The sequence below is a fragment of the Muscardinus avellanarius genome (genome assembly GCF_963383645.1).
Source record: "Muscardinus avellanarius genome assembly, chromosome: 5".
NCBI classification, from domain to species: domain Eukaryota; kingdom Metazoa; phylum Chordata; class Mammalia; order Rodentia; family Gliridae; genus Muscardinus; species Muscardinus avellanarius.
The window spans coordinates 65,635,233-65,657,865 of NC_137790.1; the positions used below are offsets into that span (position 1 = coordinate 65,635,233).

Genomic DNA, 22,633 nt, shown 5'->3' on the forward strand with positions numbered 1-22,633 from the left:
GGAATGCCCCACCATAGCTCCTGGAGATTAGATGACAATGATGGAAGGGGTGTTGGAGGTCCCCGGGTCCCTTGAAAATGCAGCCTAGTTTGGGAAGCACCGTTGTAGAATTTTGTGTATATGGGGATGGTCTGCTCTCCTCGCCCTCCCCCCCTTTCTGCCTTGTAAATTCCACTTCCACCTGGACACCTCCACTGACCAGCCCAGTGCAGCTCACCTGCCTCTGCTCTGCCTACCCCCCCCCCCCACCATCTTGCAGGTAACGCAACAGGGATTTAACCAGCTTTATTGTGCTTGTTCAGCCATCTTCATTTGGTGCTTTTCCATCAGGTCTGTAAACTGTTGACACAGAGTCTATACCTCGCCAGATCTCTGTAGTCACCCTTCAGACCCAGCACAGAACAAATTCTAAGATACAATTTATTTGACTAAATGAATAGTGTCCTCACAATATCCTGCATTGGCAATAAACTTAACCCATGACCCAAACCATCAAGAACGAAGCTTTCTTGTGTTCCTAGTGATTAGAAATTATAAGAAAGAAAAAATAAGAACTCTAAAGGAATTTCTACAAAGCAAAGCAGAAACAAGTGGAGAGCCCAACTACAAAAACATATTGTTAATGCATTAGAACAGGAGGGTTGGACCCTCCGGGGGAGACAATCCTCCAATGAATTGAATTTTTTTTTTCCAACACTGCTGTTCTTAGCAGCTTTCCATAATGAACTTACCTGTCCTCTGGAACTCCAGTCAAAATAAATAAATACATATATACCAAGTTAACTCTAGCTGGGATTTAACAGAGAAGTTGGATCACAGCTAGAGTTAAGTAGTAAGCAAGTTACTACTTGTTTTCTATTCTCCAAACAGTCCCTACTTCCAAATCATACGAAACTGACTCATATAACTGAAAAAGTATCGCAGAATGGCTGGTAAGATTTCCAACACAGAACATGGCTGGGGATGCTGGGGGCTGTGAGAGTCAAGGGGAAGGATGGGGAAACAGAATTAACTGCCAAGGCTCAGCTATCCTCTTCTTTCTTTCTTTCTTTCTTTCTTTCTTTCTTTCTTTCTTTCTTTCTTTCTTTCTTTCTTTCTTTCTTTCTTTCTTTTTTTCTCTTAACTGCAGGATGCTTGTTTTAGTTGGGCAGTTAAAAATGTCATCCTGGAAATGCAAGGTATAAAAAGTAGGGGATTAAGTCAGGATCTTTAAGGTGAACATGGGGCAGACACAAAGTAGAATGGACTGAATGCTGTGACTGGTAGCATGATACTCTGTGAATGGTCACATACTATGTGAGTGGGTGTTAAATGTACACGTGTGTTCCAGAGGTGTGGGAAGCATCTCCTTTACAATCAGCACAGTGATAAGCAAAACAGTGTAGTAAACTATGGCGGAACTGGGATCCCCAGCGTCCAATTAGGAAGCATGATAAATGACTTGTAAGGTCTCTCCCCCCACTGGTTTGTGGTGGAGATAAACTGACAATTCTCAGCGGAGTCCTGGTGAGTAGCCTGACTGCTCCCCTCCTACATCTGGTACACAGGAACACCTTAAATTGGAATTTCAAGCTCATTATGTCATGCTGTGTTCTTACTTGGCAGGTGTGTTCTTCACAGCAGTGTACAAGGGTAGATACAAGGTGGGGCCATTTGCACTGTTTTTGTTTTCCTCATCGAGGTGCTCCTCTAATCTAATACCTACAAATAACTTGTGATGATGAAAGAGTGTCGTGGGGACAGAAGGTTTGCAGAAGGGAAGTGGTTACTGAGGTTAATTTGTATCTTGCCTCTTTAGAAGCCGAGATTTCCTCCAGGTAGAGGAGACAATGGCTTTGTGATACACGCACAGCTGGGAACCAATTTAGCTATGAATGCTAATACTATCAAAACTTTTCCTTTGGTTTTGTTTGAAGGATGTCAAAGAAAACATGTGTATGAAATGCAAGGTGAATCTGGAAGAAAATATACAGAGAAAGAACAAAGAGATACAGATATCTAAAATACCAGCTCACAGAAAGAGGAAGCCAAGAGACAGATTAAAATTAAGGTTTTTAGCCAGGTGTAATACAGATTAAAATTAAGGTTTATAGCTAGGTGTGGTGATGTACACCTGTAATCCCAGTACTTGGGAAACTGAGACAGGAGGATTACAGGTTTGAGGTCATCACACTTAACTTGGTGAGACCCTGCTTTAAAATTTAAAAAAAAGAAGAAAGAATAAGAAAAAACTGGGGAGTAGTCCTTGGGTGGACTCCTCAATATCTCAAAAGAAAAAGGTTTTTATTTCAGAGAGACTATGATATTACAGCTGGCAGGGGCTGGCCCTGTACTGGTGACCTAATGTCTGGGAGAATATTAATTCTTTTTTTTTTCTTTTCAAGTCTAAGTAGTACCACTCTGAGTAGCACTTCCATACCACACCTCATAACCAAGAGCTAAGCTCAAAAAGAAAGCACCCACTTTCTGTCTGCACCCAAATACTTCTTACATTACACTTCCCACAGTAGTGTGCAACCTGCATACTAAATAGTACATGATACAGATACTCAGTCCAGCTCTGTTGGTGGTGTACTCTAAAGACCAGAGGAGCCTGCATCAGCTCTTTCTGTCCATTGAAGATCTCAGTCTCCTCACCCTTTGGGGCAGTATGCCAGCATTTTTCACTGCAAATCTCATTGAGCTCTTCTTAGGCAGCTTTATTCATTTTAATTAAAAAGACAAGACTGCCAATTACTTAAACTTAATCCCCAAATGTAATTGTTACTTTGAAAGATTTTTTCTATAAAGCTCATAGAAGAGCAATATTTCCATCAAATTAAAATTTAGTGGAAGAAGCTTGGATTTAAAAAAAATCATTTTCAAATCCCTGCTGGCTCTAGAAATCTAAATAGCAGAGCAAGGCATTGAACACAGGAAGATCACCAGGAAGGGCTGAATGGTGCAGGCAGATCCAGACTAGGAATATAGAAAAAGAAAGTAGAAAAGAATCCTAGTACTAACAATTCACCTACCTGTAAATCAGTGCTGCAGGATTTTTAGCCATTTAGCTTGAAGCTAGATATAAATTCAGAGTGAAATAACACTTCCAAGCCTCTGTTGGATATTTAAATAGTGGTGTGAATACATTTTGAATTGATTCTTATTAGCAAATTTTAACAAGGACAGTTTAGGAAACAGAGTAGAAGGAAGAACAGAATGGCGGAAAAAGGGAAGACACAGAAATGGGAATGACCTCACCTATTAACCATGGTGTCTCAATCATTAGATTGACAGTGAGTAGTTTATAGATGTCATGTGAAATATTGTATGGTGACTTGGTTCCCATTACTAAGAAGACAAGGAGAGAGTCAGACTGTTCCCAATAAAGAAGCCAAGGGATCAGGTGTTCAGGGGAAGTCTTCATTATTTTCCTGTGAATTAATCAGGGCCCTTGGTCTTGCTGTATATTTGTTTGGACATGGCTGTAAAAGTTCTTTTGGTAGAACCAATACTCTTGTTTCTGCTAATCAATGGGAACAGAAAGCTATATTTCAAAACTCAAATCCTTCTTAGAACATGCTTTCTACCTTTGATCAGCCAACAGGGCAGTGTCTTTAGGTTGATGACTCTGGACTATATGACATGTGGTCATTTGCATGACAGACATTCACTGAAAATGTGTGTGTGCCACACAATAAGGGAGTGTGCAATTTTATATCTCTTCTGATGTGTAATATTATGATATTGGTGAAATATTCTTCAGTTCTACAATACATTAAACTATGTATTATGCCACACTGAATTTACATCTGAATGGATATATATACAATGAGCCACACTGAATTTACATCTTGCTAACATCCATGCCATATGACACAAGAACACCTCCAAATAAAGTACTTTTAAAAATTGCAGGAAATATGTGTATTTGAATATGATTAATTTAAATTGAATATGCTTTCCTTCTAGGAACTTGAAGCTCTCTCTTGGAATATTATTTAAAATACTACTCGGAGCTTGTAGGCATGAAAAATATAATTTCTTTCCCATTTCACAGTTGGAAAAACTAAATTACAGAGAACAATGATAGTAATTATCCATGTTTAATAGAGGTGTGTATGTAAATCAGTCTGAATAAGTGTGTGAAATTAGATGTGCTGATGCCAGATAGCTCTGCTCATGTTTTTTAAAAGATGAATGCTTTTATATAAATTTCTGTGTGAGTCCTACATCTGTGTGTTGAGTATATTTAAAAATGGACTCTGTAAAATTGTATGGACATTAAGATAAATATTATGTATTGCAAGTATTATAATGTGTAAAATAAATTTTATAAAATTTTAAAATTCATTAGACAGATGCATACTAATGAGCATTACGAATGTGTACAGAATGGGTACTTATAATGTACTATAGATTTACCTATATGCTTGAGTACAGCAAGTGGTAGATTAGAATTGGAATACACTTTGATCACTAAAATGACTGGAAGAAATTGCAGGTTACTTTCTTAGGGTTATGGGAGTTAATTGAGTAAGTATGCACAAGATCCTTAGAATTTTATTGGTACATGAGAAGCACACTAAGTATGTTAGCTATTGCTATTACTATTACCATCACTGGGCAAGATGAAACTACTGTTATATTAAACAGCTTAGAAGAGGCATTTTCTCATTGTTTCTCAGGATAGTATCCTGTAGAAAATAAGTGAAACCATGGGGATTGTCCAGTGATATTAAAGCAAGGAGTATGTTGAGAATTTTCTTTCCATCCATTTAGAGTCTGATTTCAAGAACCTATTCGTGGGAGTTCCAGGTGAGGGATGGGCTATCTGCTACTCTTCCTGTAGATAGAATTTGGCTGTTCTCATGCCAGGCCTGCCCAGAAGAACACAGGTCTCCCTTTGGGAGAAAACATAGCAAACTGACTTCTTATTTATGCAAGCTTGGTTTGTTTGAGGGTTGGATTTTCATTTTTTTTAAACTTTAATTTTGGGGGGTTTTGTTTTGTTTTCCAAGAAAGCTTTAGACAGCTGTATTAATCATGCAAACCCAGCCATGTGCAATGTGTTTTATCAATGGAAAAACAGGGACTGAATGGCAAGCAGCTGCGAACAAACCCAGTGCAACGCCTGAACCTGGAAGATAATCTCAGCATTTCCCAGACCCACTCACCACGCGGGGTTAGTGATTGGAAAGGCTGTTCACTTGGGATAAATAATCAGATGGGAGGCGAACAAGTGAGACACATTCCAGGGGTTTTTGTTTTGTTTTGTTTTCAAGGCAGTGATTGGAGAAGAATGGGCTGATGGAGCCCAGAACATCACAAGCTCAAGGGAATTGGGGGGCCCAAGAGGCGTAACAACTAAACAATGGTGGTTTGTCCTTGTCCTTTCTCCTTTTACTTTAGTCTAACATCCTAAGGCTGGTTTCATGGCTTCATCCTGAACATGCGGTCCTTCCCAATGCAAGGGCATCTCTGGGTGCACATCCAAGATAAAGCAGGACTATATACAAGTAAGTGGATGGGGGCAGCGTTATCAGGGTCCAGTATTCAGAACCCCAGGAAATGATCTGAGTGAAACAAAGCAAGAAAAGTTCCCTCAGACATTTAGAGCTGGCTCTTTCTTCATTTTACATTTCAGTGGATTTTCTGCAGCAATAGAGTCAGGGGTATTTATGCAAATATATGCAATTCAGGACTCCCTTTAGAATAAATAAACCTAAATTAAAATTAATGGGCAAAAACACCTATCAGAAACAGATCAAGGATGGAGCATTACTTATTTTACTTATTTATTTTTATATGTATCTTTTAAATTATGGAGCAGGGAAGTACACTGGATTTTTTTTTCTCTCTTTTGTTTTGTTTTGTTTTTGGCACAGAGAAAAAAGACATTTGAAAATTTCTAATTGGCCACAGCCAATACACATTGCTGTTTGGTGTACTTCCAGTATTATTAGTATTGCTGCAGAAAATCAAGCAATATGATGAAGGAAACCCAAGGGAAATGCATTTGATTTATTGAGCCTTGTTTTTTGTTTGATCACAGCTTGAAGGGGTTTAGGACTGCATCCTGGCTGGGACTCTGCAGAGCATCCGCAGTCATCTTGATAAGCCACAGAGGGGGATAAGAGGGCCAAGGAGCCACTTTAACAGCAAAGCAGTGGAAATGAAAATATATTTCTCTTAGGTTAGAAATTAGGAGACAAGTTCTATTTCTCATAATGGGAGTACAGAAAAGGATCTTTGTGACTTTCCATTTTTAAAACACCTTAAAGAAATTAGTTGGTTCTAAATTCTTTGGGTAATTTCTATCAACCAACTGCTTAGAAACATGTTAACATTTTGGGGATGAAACTTAGGATTCCTCATAGATGATGCTAATATACAATATTTAGTTAAATGGAAGGAGTCTTGTACCATAGTTGTGGCCACAATGAGGCATGGTTTACATAGAATTACGGGTTTAAAATTAGCACCCTAAAGGATTAAGCATTCTATTGTTAGCTTTTCTTTCCATGGGAAACTGCATTTCACATGGGTTGCCCTCTGGGATAGATAGAAGAGAAGAAAAGCCACTGGATCCCTAGGGAGTTATAGTCCTTGTAAAAAACAGGGTCAGAGGGGACTGTCTTTCTATAGCATCCAACTATGCCAAGTCTCAATGAACAGCTTTTCAATTTATACTAGCAGAAGCCCAAAGTATTAGTAGTAAGAGAACTACATTCTCTAAAAACTATCAGATATAAGATAGCTAACTACAGTCTACTTATGACACAAAATCAAACTAGGGTCATTCTCCAATCAACAATTCAGTTTGTGGGAAATCACAGGTTCAGCCGAATCCCACATGTTCCATCCCTAGAGGAGGTCGTTTTTCAAGATCTGACAGCTGTCCTTTGTGAACAGTGTCTGGCTTCACTTTGTGCAATGCTACATGTATCATAGTGCAGGATCAAAGAAATATTTGAATTTGTGGCTTGAGGGCTGCTCTCACAAAGGATACCTAGAGTCATCCTGACACGGCACAAAGCTCATCTTGGCTGGGGCATGACCTCTTTAAAAATGTGGTGCACAGGAAAAAAATGTGTAAGTGTGTGTTTTCCATATCAAGATATTTGCAAGATGGCAACATGATAAAATGGTGTCAATCTCTGCAGCGACACTAGATGATAAATGTCTTAAAATAATTGTGGCATGTCAGGAATTCAAGATGGGATATTTTCCATGAATACTAAGTTTCATGTCAAATCTAAAAAAACAGACACAAATTTAACAGTTTTATTTTTAGTGGCTGGGATAAGACACAGATTTCGTTAATGTTTCAGGAAAGATTTTTATTTTTAAATATAACAGAACTCTTCTAGCTTTTGTACTTAAAACAGTTTGGATGCTTCTTAAAATTTAAGAATAACTCTTTTATTAAGCTGTCTTGTTGATCCTGCAAACTTTGAAATACTCCTTTTAAATACAATTAAAATAAGTTTGCATATATGTGGATGCATATATATGCAAAACATTGCATTATCGACACTCTGAATATCTACACCCAATTTTGCTCTAATTTTAGTTTGGACAAGTGTTAATGAAATATGATTTGTCTTTAAACTTACAAAATAGCAGCCTTCTACCGTTAATTCTGTGCACATTTTCTTTATAGTATGTATGATAATCTTGTTTAATTGGATTTATTTTTTGCACACTAGGCCCCGCATGGCCTAGTTTTCATTTTTTTTCCTCAGGTCTTTGAGTGCTATTTGCAAATCACTTTTCTGGAATTTAATTTCAATGGTAGGTTGGTTTCATTTCAGACTTTTTTGTATTATTTTAATTTTATTTGCCAATTTGCCTTTAAATAGCCTTAAGCTAGAAAGTCGTGGCTGCAACTTGCATCTAAATGCAATGTAGAAGGCAAAATTTAATTCGGGTATGTAGAAAGTTTTATAAAAAGGAATAAAGAATGACTACCTTCTTTATTTATATTTTCTAGTATAGTTATGCTTAAAAGGAAAAGCCCAAGAGTTGGCCAAGAGTTTAATTCCTTGTGACCTGGTTGACTTTAACCTTGGCTGTATAAATGTCTAAAAGTGGACAGTGGGAGTTTTTGTATTTTGTTGGCTAGAGAGGTAGAGAACTCACATGGATGTATTTTAAATACGTGGGCTCATAGTTACCTGCAATAAATACTAACTGAAGAAAAAATTTGTTCTCTGAGTTTAGCATTATCTTCCCAGCTACTGACCAACTTGAAGTTAGGTCAGTTGGCACACCTGTTACATGTATATGTACTGGCATGGAACAACAAATTAACTGTTTGAATGTTTAAAAAATTTTTTTGATTTTAAGTGAATTTGTTTGAATATGAATTTGTTTGAATTCGTTTTCCTCCTTTGTGTATTTTGAATATTAAAGATGTTGGAGAATGACCCAGAAACAGAGCTACAGTGATAAAAATCATACTGACCTTGAATGGGGTGGGGGATTGTGGGTAAAACACGCTCTAAAGGGGAAAAAATAGTAAACATCATGAAGAGTTTAAATATATGTATGGATATACACATATATTTATCCTTCTCATGTTTAGCCACTCAAACAATTATAAAACAGATGAATTCCCATGTCAATAGGACCATATCTGAAAGTGTTGTTCTGTTCTTCTTGTTAACACTAAAGTATCAAAGAAAAGTATAAATAACATGAAAATTATCAAACCATTAAATAAAGTTTAGCTAGAGGAGGAAGACAACATCAGAGTTGGTATTCTTACAAACACGATCTTACACTCCCCAGGAAAAACCCAGTACCAACAGTTCACATCTTTTAGAGAGTTGGGTAGAAGGCATTAATAGAAGACACCAGATCAAGGTGATGTGTCTTGGTCCTGGTTCTCCTTTCTTTAGCTTGGAACAGATGGACCAATGGTAGCTTCAGAACCCCTTTTTCTCCATCAGCCCTACAACTTATATCAGCTGGAGACAAGCATATGGAAATTTTATCTTGGGAAACACTAATTGTACTTTTCTCTCAGGCTTTCACTTCCATATTAGTGGTGCCAGTGCAAAAGTGATGACCACTCCTTGGAATGACATAATTTCATTTTCAGACTATTACTTAAGCCTACCCTCTTGTTATGTTACAATTTCATTTGAAACTTGATTCATCAATCATACCTGCTTTATGATACATCCTATTGAACAATAAAAAGTACTTTTTTTTTTTTGCAGTACTGGGAATGGAATCCAGGGGCATTCTACCTCTTGTGGGACACCCCTAGCCCTATTTTTATTCTTCATTTTGAAACAGGGTCTCACTGAGTTGCAAAGGGCCTCATAAGCAGCTGAGGCTGTCCGTGGACCGCGATCCTCCTGACTCAGCCTCCCAAATGCTGGGATTACAAGTGTGCAACACCACGCCCAGCTAGTACTGAGTTTTTAATCACTGGATTCTGAAGCTTTTAAGACACTCACATACCTGAGCTACTAAGTGTGAACTTGTGCTGATAGAGCTCAGCTTTCAAATACCCTCCATATATTCCATTACAGTTCTAGGTGTAACTGTTTATGGGACTGAAAATTAGTACGAACACTTTGGAGATCAGTACAGACATTTCTTAGAAGATTAGGAATGGAATCACCCTGTGACCCAGCCACATGACTCCTCAATATATTTCCAAAGTAATTGAAGTTAGAATACAATAGACCCATGTTTATAGAAGAACAATTTATGAGAGCTGAATTATAAAAGCAAACATAGGTGTCCATCAACAGATTAATGGATAGCAAAAACATGTACTATATGCTACACAATGGAATTTTACTCAGCCATAAAGAAAAATAAAATTATGTCATTGCCAGCAAAATGGATAGAACTGGAGAATATTGTGCTCAGTAGGATCAGCCAGACTCAGAAAGTCAAAGATTCTATATTTCCTCTCAGATGTGGAAGCTAGAACAAAAATAGGAAGCAAAAGAGACTTTAGTCAAATATGGAGAGAGGCCAGTAGAATAGTGAAAAGGGGTTTAAGGAAGACTATGGGAAGAGGAAACTAAGGCTTGGAGAAGAGAAATGTTTAAATAATGTTACATCCATACAAGAGGGTTTCACTATTAATCTCACTAATGTGTATGGGGAGGGAGAAAGGGAGAAGGATATATATAGAGAGAAATAATCAAGTGATGTATGCATGTATGTTTGTATCCTTTTGAATCTCACTATAATATATAATTACATTGTACCAATAAAAGTATAAAGGTAAGGTAAGAAATAAATAAAAAATAAAAATCTATTTTTAGGTTAAAAAATCCTAGGCTTAACTGTAAATCCTCTTCTTAGGCTTCTTTAGCAAGGTAGAACAGTATATCAGGGATAGATATATTACTTGTTACCCAGAACTAACAAGAGTGCAACCTAAGTAGCACACACTTGTCTAGATTCCTCCTAGAAGTTTAAATAATGACCAATAAAAGAGAAAAAATCAACAAAACCCAAATTCATACAGAGGTAAGCATATAGACATACGCAAATTTGATCTGCCTGACATTTAATACCATATGCTTAGAAAGAGAATATTTTACCAGGCTTTTGGGCCCTCTGTACATGTGGACACAGAAAACCCAGTTTCTTTGCAGCATGAGCTCTCAATAGCTTGGCTGGAAGTTGCAACTTAAATGTGAAAATTTCCTAAGTGCATTAAGATGGAGCAGGTCAATAATCGCCCAGTGAACAATTGTGTCTTAGTTACGCAAGTGTCAAGTAGAAAAATGGTTTAAACCTTCACTGGTTATTTGGTATTAAGTTTCCAGCTTTGAAAATAAATAGCTCAACTGCTTTCAGCATTTATGTAGCAGTTGGAGACCACTGTCCCATATTACACCCTTTCTGCTGTATTTTATTTTTATTATTACTATTATTATTCAGACTGTTTAAATGACTCAGCTTAATATTTTCTCATCACACTGTTCACAGCTGGGTAAATGCACTCTGCCCTCATTTCCAAGAGACCATTTATATTGCTAAACCATCTCACCCACTCTTCTTTCACGGCCTTTTCAACTGCTTCCCTACTTGTTATTACCCCCTAAGCTCCACCCTGTTATCATCATCTTAGGCTTAACACACGCCATTAGTTAGTCTCATTCTTTTAATTCCATCTTTTTGGCTGATCTTCCCTCAGACACTTCCCCATTCCAGCTTTCAATCTTTTTCTTCCTCCATTATTCTGCTGCTGATTTATGGTTTCGGCCAGAGTTTAGGGGTTCCTGTAAAAGTATGAAGTGAAGTAAATGCCCTTTAGAATGAAAAGAAGTTTTTCCACTTTGAGTTTTCAAAAGTAGAGAAAGGTAGGAACTGTGCTGGGCTGTACTTCTGCTTTGGCTGTGAACACCTGAGAAGGTCAACCTGATAGGGAGGTGTTAGGAACAAACCCCAACATTGTCCCCAAGACAACGTGGTTTTTGGTGACCGCTTTATCTCTAAGCTTTGGGGTTTGACTGGTTGAATGGTGGTAATAGTGTGGCTAATTCTGTTGGACTTCAAGAGAGTAACTCAAAAGACATTAACATTTCTCAATACAGCATTTTGAATTAAAGACACCTAAATGACAAGAGCTAGTGTTGAGGGTGGGATGCTTATACCAAAGTAATTTACTCATTCATATATGATTCTCTTTTCATTTACAGTGGGTATTACAAAGGTTCACTTTTCTTTTGAAGGTCAACCTGTTTGATTCCTATGCTTGAAAGAAAACATTGAGTGCCCACTTATTTCTTTCTGCATACATCACCAGCCCTTTTGGGGAGTTTGCAGCAAGTATTTCAAACTACATGGGGTTAGTGTTCAAAGAACAACTCAGATTGCTGCATTATGTGGTGTCTTGAAAGAATATGGTAAGGGGCCTGCCAAGTGTTAACTAGCATCATTGTGTGGCATGTGTTTAACACTAAGCCTTGAAAAAATAATACAGAATACCTTCTGAGAAAGAGGGGTGGCCTTTATTATAACGACTCATTACAGTGCTGATATTGTTTAGGTAGTATTTAAAAACTGCTCAATTATAGCTTTACAAGTTAATGGTCTTTTTTTTTTTTTTTGTAATACTGGGGTTCCTGGAAGCCCTTCTACCTCCGGGCTACACTCCCAGACCTATTTTTACATTTTTATTTGGAAACAGGGTCTCCTAAGCCAGCACGCGCGGCTGGCTTCAAACCTGCGCGATCCTCCTGTCTCTGCCTCCCAAGCGCGGGGATTACAAGCGTGCGCCACCACTCCCGGCTGTTAATGGTCTTTTTTAAAATTATCAAGTAAATGGAAAAAACATGTCCTACATACCGAGGTGGCATGGATCAGTATAAATTTCTTTGAATTTTTATTCCTTTATAATCATTTGCTTCAAAATATCTTACTAATCCACACATTTCTTTAAATTACAAGGGAACTGATCAGTGGAACTATCATTTAACATGTGGATATAATCCCCCTCCAGCCACTAGGTTGGAATATTAGTGGGGAACTTCAACATACCAAAGACAGATCCAGTCTAATAACCCATTGGACTAGATGATGGAGTTAATGGGAATGGAAGTGAGAGGCACAGGGGCATTGCTCTTCATTTTATAAAGCACTAGAGCCCGTTAAACCAATTGCAAACCTCATGAAGTGAAACGAAATAAATTAGACATATTCTCACCTCCAAACTACAAGATCTATCTCCTAACATTTTTGCCTACCTCTATAAATAGATAATGCATTGGCTTGGTAACTGGACTCCAGAGACAGACTACCTGAATTTAAATCCTTAGCTCAGCCTTACTTACTACTAAGTTGCACTAATTACATAAACTTTTTGTACAATGGAGAAACATGAGTATGTCTTAAGGTGGTCATGATTATTAAATGAAATCATGTATGTGAAGTGTTTAGGATGTGTGGTACTCACTGCAGAGCACTTGCAAATATTCACTGTATAAGAGAGGTTATAAAATGGTTTATTTAAAGCATTGCCTTTACTTGTCCTCTCCATCTGTTTCACTAAAACTAATCAACATCAGCACTGAAAACAGGAAAACCTGTCACCTTTGTAGGTGTGTCTCGGCCATCATGTGGAAATGTAAATTTTGTTGCATTACGTATATGCACATACTATAACTCTTGGCATCACCAGTTTGAGTCCTTACCTGTGTTATGTACATTCCCCTGTCTGACCAAAACTAAGGATCTGACTCCTTGCCCATTCACATTGTACTAGTGGATTAATGCATTCAAAAAAATTACATAAGATAATGCTTAGGCCAGGGGTGAAGAAGATAATATAAAAGGCATGCATCACTTGAATATATGAACTGAAGTTGTCTTAGGCAGGATGCTAGAATGGGTGGAAAAAAGACAAGAAAAAAAATGCTTCCACTATCTTAGAATGAAAATTACTAGGAAGACAATGTATTCTTGTACTCGTGGAAATTTTTTTGAGCCCTTTGCAGATTAATGGTTGAATAGAATGGAAAGTAGATGTATGTGTGTTGCTGAGGACAAGTGATCACAAATTGACACTGAGAAGTTGGCGAGCCACCACAGTGGGCATACTTAAAATGTGCTGATGCGCCAACAGGATGAACGATGGTAACCTCTTCAGGGGCTCTGGCTCTGGGTCTCCATCTGCCGCCGCCTCTGGCTGGCACGAGTGCACCAGCTGCCTTGTCTGCTATGGACTGCCTTGGTCAGCAGGGCACCCCGCTGCCCACACAGAGCTTCCGTCAGGGCGGCAGGCAGCCCCTCCTGCTCAGCTCTCTGGAAAAGCACCCCCACTAACAACTGCACGGTGTCTTACTTCCTCCCTCGAACCCCATTTACTTGCAATCAAAGTAGTCGGCAATCAAATATACATGCATTTTGATTTATCTTTTCATTTCCTCCTTCCCTTTTTTCCTTCCTTCTTTCCACTCTCTTTCTCTCTCTCTCTTTAAACTATGCTGCCCTAGAATCTCATCTTCAAAGGTTCCAGCTATGCAGGCTGTACTAATGTACTTCTCAAACCTAATTGGTAGTGGTGGGGTTGGGGGCAGGGGGTGCCATTCATGTTACGAGACAAGCAGCTCTGTCCCCTTAAAATGCTCATAATTAGGCATTGGGTCTAAGAAACAGTCAGGCGATTCGCTGATTTTTCTGTAATTTTAATAGCTCCTTTTCACTTCAAAGCCTAATGACCTTTCATATTGTATTCTGAGAGAAGTGAAACACCTCCTAACTTTCCCATAAGGCGAGAAATCAATTCCAAACCAAATGCTGATGTGCATGTTGCCTGTATGTACTGCTAAACACAGAGCCAATGCCCGTGTGGGCTGTGGTACAGAGGGCAGGGTGGGCTGCCAGAAGGTAGGGCATCTTTACTCACTGTTCTGTGCACTCCTGGATTATAACTGCAGGTGATTTCTTTCAAATCACCTAGGGCATTATCATTTTGATACACTTGCCTTATTCCCTGATTCTTACTTTATAAACAGGAATTCTGTAAGTTTCTATGTGGTCCTTAATTTTTCTAGGTTAAGTCCTTTCAGTGGACTTTTATGTTAGGGTGATGACAGTACTGGCCTCTTTCGTGACCTCCAACAATATTTCCATTATCATTTACCCATCCCGTGCTCTTTCAATCTTTCTCAAGTAGCCCAAACTTTTACCTTTTCTTCTCTCTCAATCTAGTGGCAATATTTTATTCGTTATTTGTAATATATCATGAACATATTTTTTATTCTCAGTGATAGGAAGAAAACACATTTTAGTGGAAAGAATTAATTGTTCACTTTCTATGGTGTATTTTCTCTTTCCCAATGCCTATAAAACTTTTTGGTAAATGCATATTGTTCTACCTAACTAGGTCACCTTAGATTGGTCAGCATCTTGAATTTATATTTGAAGCTGGTTTCTGCCCCTACCTCTGGAATCCTTAATATCAGAAATAAGCCAGGTAACTACATATCATGGTACATTTCTTTCCAAGCATCTTGTGGATATTGATGTCTTCGGTTGAAGCAAAGTACACTGATACTTGGTCTTTGGAGACAAGTAAATAGCGATATGAATTTTAAGCTTCGTATTGATGCAGCATTTGTATGGCCGTGTCCCATCAAACTGTCACAGACTGAAGTCAATGGGAGTTACGAATGAGAAACTGAATGCTGAATTTGGTTGTTGTTTTTCAGAAGTAGAGTTGGATCTCGAGCAATTTAAAAATGCCTTTAGTACTACATTTCAAGAGAACTCTTACATAAATTGATTTTTCTTCTAAGAATCTTTTTTTTTTCTTGAAGGCTCATCTAAGCTGAATAAAACAAGATAAAGACATTTCTCCTGGCTATATATATATATATATATATATATATATATATATATATATTTTTTTTTTTTTTTTTACTTTTTCAACTGAACCCGCCCCCCCCCCCCCCAAAAAAAATAGTCTTCAGTGGTTTGCTATTCCAAAATAATCATAGTACATTCTTTGGACTTTTTCATTTAGTCTAAATGAACTTTGTGGCTCATCTTGTGCTTTTTTGTTTGTTTTACCTATTCTGATACACTTGTCATTTGTCAATAATCCACGGTCCCATTCATCATTCTTCTGTTTCTCAGGGAGCATTTGCTTTTATTCTCCTAACTACCTTGGCCAAAAGCCAGTGGAGCCAGGACTGCACCATGCTGTTATAGAGCAAGTCTCCAAGGTGGGGCCTTCTGCCAACACGAGGAACTTTGAAATGGCTCTTCCCTCCATAGTCTACTTTTAGGATCTTCTCTCTTCTTCAAAAATGCTCTCTCTTCTATCATTACATCTCTGTTTCAAAAACTACATATATCAGAAAAGTAATGTCTCCTGCTATTATGAAAACTTTTCTTTGACTATTTTTCCTCCCTTAAGTTTTATATTATGTTTTAATAATTCATTCCATCCTTCATCTTTTGTTGTTAAAAATATACTTTCCAGCCTCTTCCTCCTTCCAGCACCTTATTCATTCTCAATAAATATTTCTTCAATCACTCTCATTACTGATGTTTTGTAAAAGTCATTCATTTCTAGGCCCTTATATCACCTCTGCTTCTTAAAGGGGCTACCGAGGAGATATGCATTCTAGGAATGTTTATGCAGTTTAACTAACCAGGAAGAAGCAAAGCCAAGCAAACAAAACAAAAATAAAACAAAAAACCCAAAATGAGCCCCCCAAAACCCAAACCCCCCAAAAAAACAAAAAACAAAAAAACCCCAAAACAAAAAACCTACAAAACCCACAAAAAACACTAAAACAAAAAACAACAGCAACAAAAATCAGGGTAGTTATCAAAAGTAAGAAAATATAGAGAGACGTTCTTCTGCTTGTAAATCTCTGCCTGTGCAGAGGAATTGAGAAACCTTTGTTTTTGCTTCACTGAGTATAATCCTATTTTTGGATGAGTTTACCTTAATAGAGAGGGGAAGGATTTTCAAGTTTTCACCAGAGAACTCTGTGGGTCGAGTGTGCTGAGCTGGCCCTGCTTTGGCATACTTACTGAAAAGAACAAGGCTGGCGTTGGTGACCCCCAGCTTATTGGCAGCCACGCAGGTGTAGTTGCCATAATGTTCCTCAGTGACGTTGGTCACTGTCAGGGAGGACTGGCCCTCCGTGCTCTTAATCTCCAGACCATTGGCACTGTTTATCCTAAGAGTTCAAAAACAGAAGTATTAAAAGAGATGTGGATGAGGGTTTTAACTTCGTAACCCCTTCCCCATCTTTACACTGAAGGAAAAAGAGGGAAATCAAGGAGAATTTGTTGCTCCCTGATTAACTCTTCATTTAAATTGTATCAGCAGTCATAGCATCAGGATTAGTGTCTGTTGTTGATAGAGAAGACTCAGGAATAGATAACTTCTTTTGTGCTTGAGTTTTTGCTCTACATGAAAAAGACGTGCAGATGGAAATAATCCATTGAATCATATACTCTACTTTTTATATTTTACCGGACTGTTTTGGGCTTTAGCTTAAGAGTTACTGGGCCCAAACACTCGATAAAGATATATTAAAAAGGAATAGCCAAATATATATATATATATATATATATATATATATATATATATATATATATATGATTTTGTCATTGGGCTTCTGGGATCTCCAGTGGGGATAGTGGGGACATGCAGTATTGGTGCATACCTGGTGTCATCCCGGTACCATTCAAAGTCAGGCGCAGGCACTGCGGAGGCTTCGCATTTGAGTGAAGCTTGTCGGCCTGTGGTGGCTTCGTTGCTCTTGGACTCTGTGATGGTAGGAGGATCTGTGGAAAGGACAGGCATATGGGTTTATATAAAAAACAGAGGATTCCCTAGAACTTCTGTTTGGGAAGGAATTAGGAAGAACGGTCTGATTGGAGAGAGGCAGGAGAGGGATATTCTGAAAACTCCACTGACATAAAACATGTGATCAGCTGAGTGGGACTGATCATTAGAGAAGTAAACAAAAATAATAGAGGGTTAGTTAAAGTGAATCTGGCTCACTACATGAGACATTTAGCAGGGTTTTGTGGAAATGGAACCTAGCATCTCTTTTTCTCTTTTCTAATAGTCCCCAATTATTCTAACGGTAGGTTATAATAGTCCCACATTTTTTTTTTCCTAAATTAAGCAGTGACATGGAAGGATTGGGGACTTTTAATGTATAATTTGACCATTTTTCTTCATTATTATCATATTACTTTAGTTTGAGATGGCTTTGAAGAGTTTGGTGAATATAATGTAGGTCTAAATCCCTCTCAACCCAAGGTTAGCCTGATATGTTGAAAGAATTCAGAAACTAACAAATGATCAAAAGACTAGTGCCGGTCATGGTGGTACATGCTTGTAATCCCAGCATTCAGGAGGCTGAGACAGGAGGATCACAGTTCACAGACAGCCTCAGCTACTCAGTGAGGCTCTTTGCAACTCAGTAAGGCCCTGTTTCAAAGTGAAGAATAAAAAATAGAGCTGGGGTGTAGCTCAGTGGTAGAATGCTCCTGGGTTCCATCCTCAGTACCGTAAAAACAAAAACAAACAAAAAAAAAAACTAGTATGAGGTGACTACCTTCTTTTCTTATGTGTGCCCTTATTTTTATGACCCCAATGTACTTTGATTTTATTTATGGAATGGAAGGTGATCCATCCTAATACATAGAGGACTTCTGTTATATCAGTATTTATTCTCACTAGTAGTGAGAATCTTTCTGCCTAGGTCTAGGCCTAAAACTATAACATGCTCAAAATGAGCTTAGGAACATGGCTGATCTCCTAATTTGCCTTAATTCTTTTGAACACGCCTACAAACATGGAGCAAGTGTTTGCAATCCACCCGCAGTAGGCAGTATGCGCAAGATCTTAGGCCCAGCACTTCTTTGTTTATGCAGGTTATGAACCTTCAAGGAGAAAAGAACTTCTCTGTCCAAAGTTCATTTGCTAGAAAATGAAATCTTGGCTATGTATATTTAAAAAAATAGATCTGAACAATTTTTTTTAGACTTTGAAGAAGAAAAGCTTATTTAAGGCAGTTAGGAAAGTGAACATAAGTGTACAAAATTTATTTAAACTTCTCATCAGCACCTGGTTTGTATTATTTCTGAATTTTTTCGACATTTTTGAAAACTGTACTTTTTAAGTTTTCTATCTGTAGAAGACTCTGACCGTGTGAGGACTATACAAAACACAAGGCTTCTGCCTAGTTTCCTCCCCCATTTCATTTTTCTTTTGGCTTGGAAATCTTTAAGTCATTGTTGGAGAGAGTGAGAGCATATTTGGATAAACACTGTCTTCCTGTATGTAAACAGGCATACCAGAGTGGGGTTTTGTTGTTTGCACTGTTGCTTTTGTAGGTTCACTTTCTATTTAACCTGCTTTCTTTCATGGGCATAAAATGGGAGGGTGATGTAATGAATGAATTCTGGACTGGAAACTAAGGAGTCTTGGAATGCAACTACGGTTGGCTCTGTGGACCTCCAGTTGCACTTTATTAGCTATACAATGAGGGAAGCATGCTTTAATAATGTATAGCAACCTTCCCAAACATAAAATGTCTTCATTTTACTCAAAGGTACCCATTCTTTATAAGTGAGCAGTTGGTATCATTATGACCCATGCATTTTTATATCCTTAATTCATTTAACCTTTAAAGTGCTAACTTTCTAAAAGATAATTCATTTATCTGTTTCATGGAGTAAGAGTCAAGATTAATATCCAGGAATAGAAAACCTGAAATCTGATTTTTTTTTTCCCCCTGTGGTGTTGGGGATGGAACTCGTGGCATTCTGCCTCCAAGCTCCACCTCCAACCCTATTTTTTATTTCTTTATTTTGAAAACTGTCTTACTGAGTTGCAAAGAGCCTTGTGACCCTTCTTTCTTAGCCTCCCAAATGCTTGGATTACAACCATGCACCGCCATGCCCAGCTTTGAAGTTTGATTTTTTTATTCTCCCCAAAACTGTGGGTCTGGGCAACCATCTGTTCTCTCTCTCTCTCTCTCTCTCTCTCTCTCTCTCTCTCTCTCTCTCTCTCTCTCTCTCTCTCTTTCTCTCTCTCTCTCTCTCTCCCTTCTTCTCCTCAGTGCCACGGTCCTAACCTAAGGCTTTGTAAAAGAGTTCTATTAATGAGCCACAGTCATGTCCCCCATCTCTCTCTCTTATTTTTTGGGGGGGTGATACTGGGGTTCCTGGAACCCCTTCTACCTCCGAGCTACAATCCCAGGCACCTATTATTTTTATTTTTTATTTTTTTGAAACAGGGTCTCTTAAGCCAGCGAGGCTGGCTTCAAACCTGCGCGATCTTTCTGTCTCTGTGTCCCAAGCACAGGGATTACAAGCATGTGCCACCACGCCCAGCTCCATCTCTTTTTTGAGTTATTAGGAGAGGTATTAGGAATTGAGCCCAGGGACATTCTATCTCTGAGCTACGCACTTATCCCTATTTTTTTTTTTTTTTTTTGGAAAAAGGGTCTCCCTAAATTGCTGAGGCTAGCCTCAAACCTCCAATTTTCCTGTCTTAGCCTCCCAATACTAGAATTTAAGGCATATACCACAACACTTGACTCTCCCTTATTTTGTAAAAGAAGGAACTAGTTTAAAATAATCACAATAGTTATTTTAAAGTCACCCATAAGCCGAGCGTGGTGGCACATGCCTGTAATCCCAGCATTCGGGAGGCAGAGACCAGAGGATCACAGTTTGCAGACAGCCTCATCTTCTTTAGCGAGGCCCTTCTCAACTCAGTAAGAGACCCTGTTTCAAAAACTAAAAAAAACTAAAAAATAGGGCTAGGGATGTAGTTCGGAGGTAGAATGCTCCTGGGTTTCATCCCCGCCCCCCCCGCCACACACACACAAATAAATAAATTTACTCATGATAGATTATTACATAGTTTCAAAGGATATTGTAAGAAGAGGGATGGAGCATAGGCTAGAGGTTATGATCCTAGATTTCAGTTATTAGACTTGACCTCAAATCCAGGCTTTGTTGCTTAATATCTTCCTCCTTAGAGAGCTTAGTGCTTTGCCCAAAGTCACACTAGTTAATATCTTCATCAATAACGTGTTGGAACCAGTGTCAGAGAGGCTGATGAGACACTTAGAGGTATCTTACAATACATTTGTTATAAAGAGGTTGGAGGGAGGGAGGGGATAGATTTGAGAAATATGAGGACTGACCACACTAATAACGGATCATATGTGAAAGGTGAAGCAGAGGAGTATCCAAAAGATTACACTTAGCTTTTTGGCTTGGGCTTCAGGTGATGTCATCTATTGAGATAAGGTATATCAAAACAGATGTGGACGACAAGCAGTAAAACACTCAACAAATATTAGTTTTCCATCTTTATTTCTCGCTGTATGGGTTCTTATGCTGCCTATGATTTCAGCTTTTTTTGTACAGTGGCCTGTTGGTGTTGGCTGAAGAAATACTTTTACTTGTGTTTCAGTCGGTTTGTTTAATTTTGAAATTTGTAGCATGAGCACTAAAAAATGTTTGTGACCTTCTGGAGTCATATGGTTGTAACTGATAAAGCCTTAATGATGCTTTCTGCTTCACAAATGAGCCCTAGACCTGGGTGAGACTCCACACTTCCCCCATCACCATCTCTGGTGACTCCGAGGTGTGGCGTTTTAACATAATATTGCCACAGTGGATGTCTCCAGGTCTTCCTACCATGTAGCTAGGAATACAAATCGTAAATGTATGATTTTCTGGAGAATTATCTCCTGCTCTGTGTCCCTGTGCATCTGTTGCTCTGATTGAAAATTTTGGGAAGAATAAACTGGGGCTGTTTGTCTCACTCATCCTTTTTGGTCTTTTAGAACAAAGCTCTGGCAGGGAGCAGGGTTTCTCCTCTGTTTCTACAAGCCAGAAGTCTGACCTGGGCTCACCCCTTCTTTTTTCTCATGTGGGAAAGCTTCCCCAACCCAGGGCAGCCATGATGGGGGAGATAAATCAGCCACTAAGCTACCATCTCCAACCACCTTGGTCTCTCATCATGGGGGCATTTTGGTCTCCATACTACTTCTTTACTTACTTCTCAAGTTGTTTGGAACCTGGATAGGCAAGCAACAATCTATTTAGTAGCTCGTCAGAGGCCCCAGAATAAGGCAGCTGACAAGAAACCAGAGTTGAACAATTTTAAGTACATTAGTCATAGGGAAGCATGATAATGGTCAATTCCCAAGGCCAACCACTTCTCTTTCTCAGATCTCAGGAAGTTTCTTGTACCAAAGTAAATTCATGGATACTGAGAGGCATATGAAAAGCTCATTGTTCCTAATATTTTTCAAATGACACTGTGGAGAAGGTCTGTTCTTTTGTGGCTTATTGGAATGAACATTTCAAAATTCATTTGTAATGAATTCCGTATAGGTGAGACTAAGAAAGATTATTACAAACTATATTTTGGCATTCTTACTGTAGTTAAAATAATAGATGTTCTTGCTCAAAATATGGTTGTAATAAAAATGAGGCCTCATAAAAATGCTGCACAGAGATCCATTGTTATTCTTTACGTGCTGTTGGAATACCTTACAATTGTCAAAGGATTCTTCCAGTTTTTATTACTTCAAAATTCCAGGCTCTGATTTATTAATAGGGGCTTTCTCATTCTTATATAACCAATAATAAGACTTTTTTCAATTAGAATGAATATGATAACAATAATGGTGGCCTACAAAACGAGAAACAAAATGTCATTCATTTAATCTTCTTAATCTTGGTAATAATTGTACAAAAGAACAAATTTGAATCAAGGATATAATTTGTAGGCATTTATAGGCATGTGTTAGCACTCTCCAAGGCTTTAGATATCCTCTGTATCCAAATAATAGCCCAAGGAGGAAAGTGTCCTGAACCCCATTTTACACATGAGAAAACAAGCCTAGTAACTTGTCCAAATTCACATGGCCAGTATTTGGTGGTGTATAAATTTGGACCCATTCCATCATGTTATCAAACCCATGTTCTGAAATTCTCTTCTCCTAGGGAGTCCATTTGAATTAGTGCTTTTAGACCTCAATGGTCTCCTAATTAAAAAAAAAAATACCATGGAGGGAAGCTTACAGGTAGCTTGAAAGATAAATGTTACATAGCTCTGTTATTTACAGGGCATTAAAACATAGCACAGTGTGCAATGCCACCA

General features: G+C 38.3%; 1 protein-coding gene across 2 annotated transcripts in view; it reads right to left on the minus strand.

Annotated features, from left to right (window-relative positions):
• Positions 1-22,633, minus strand: part of LSAMP (limbic system associated membrane protein) — a gene marked incomplete at both ends in the record, with an annotated part of 648,209 nt that overhangs the window by 19,462 nt on the left and 606,114 nt on the right. The window contains 3 exons of one of the 2 annotated variants that reach the window (XM_080696221.1): positions 8,450-8,485; positions 16,513-16,661; positions 17,154-17,274. In XM_080696221.1, the coding sequence (XP_080552347.1) occupies positions 8,450-8,485; positions 16,513-16,661; positions 17,154-17,274 (306 nt within the window). The remainder of the gene's footprint in view (positions 1-8,449; positions 8,486-16,512; positions 16,662-17,153; positions 17,275-22,633) is intronic. The other variant, XM_080696222.1, reaches the window with a different exon arrangement.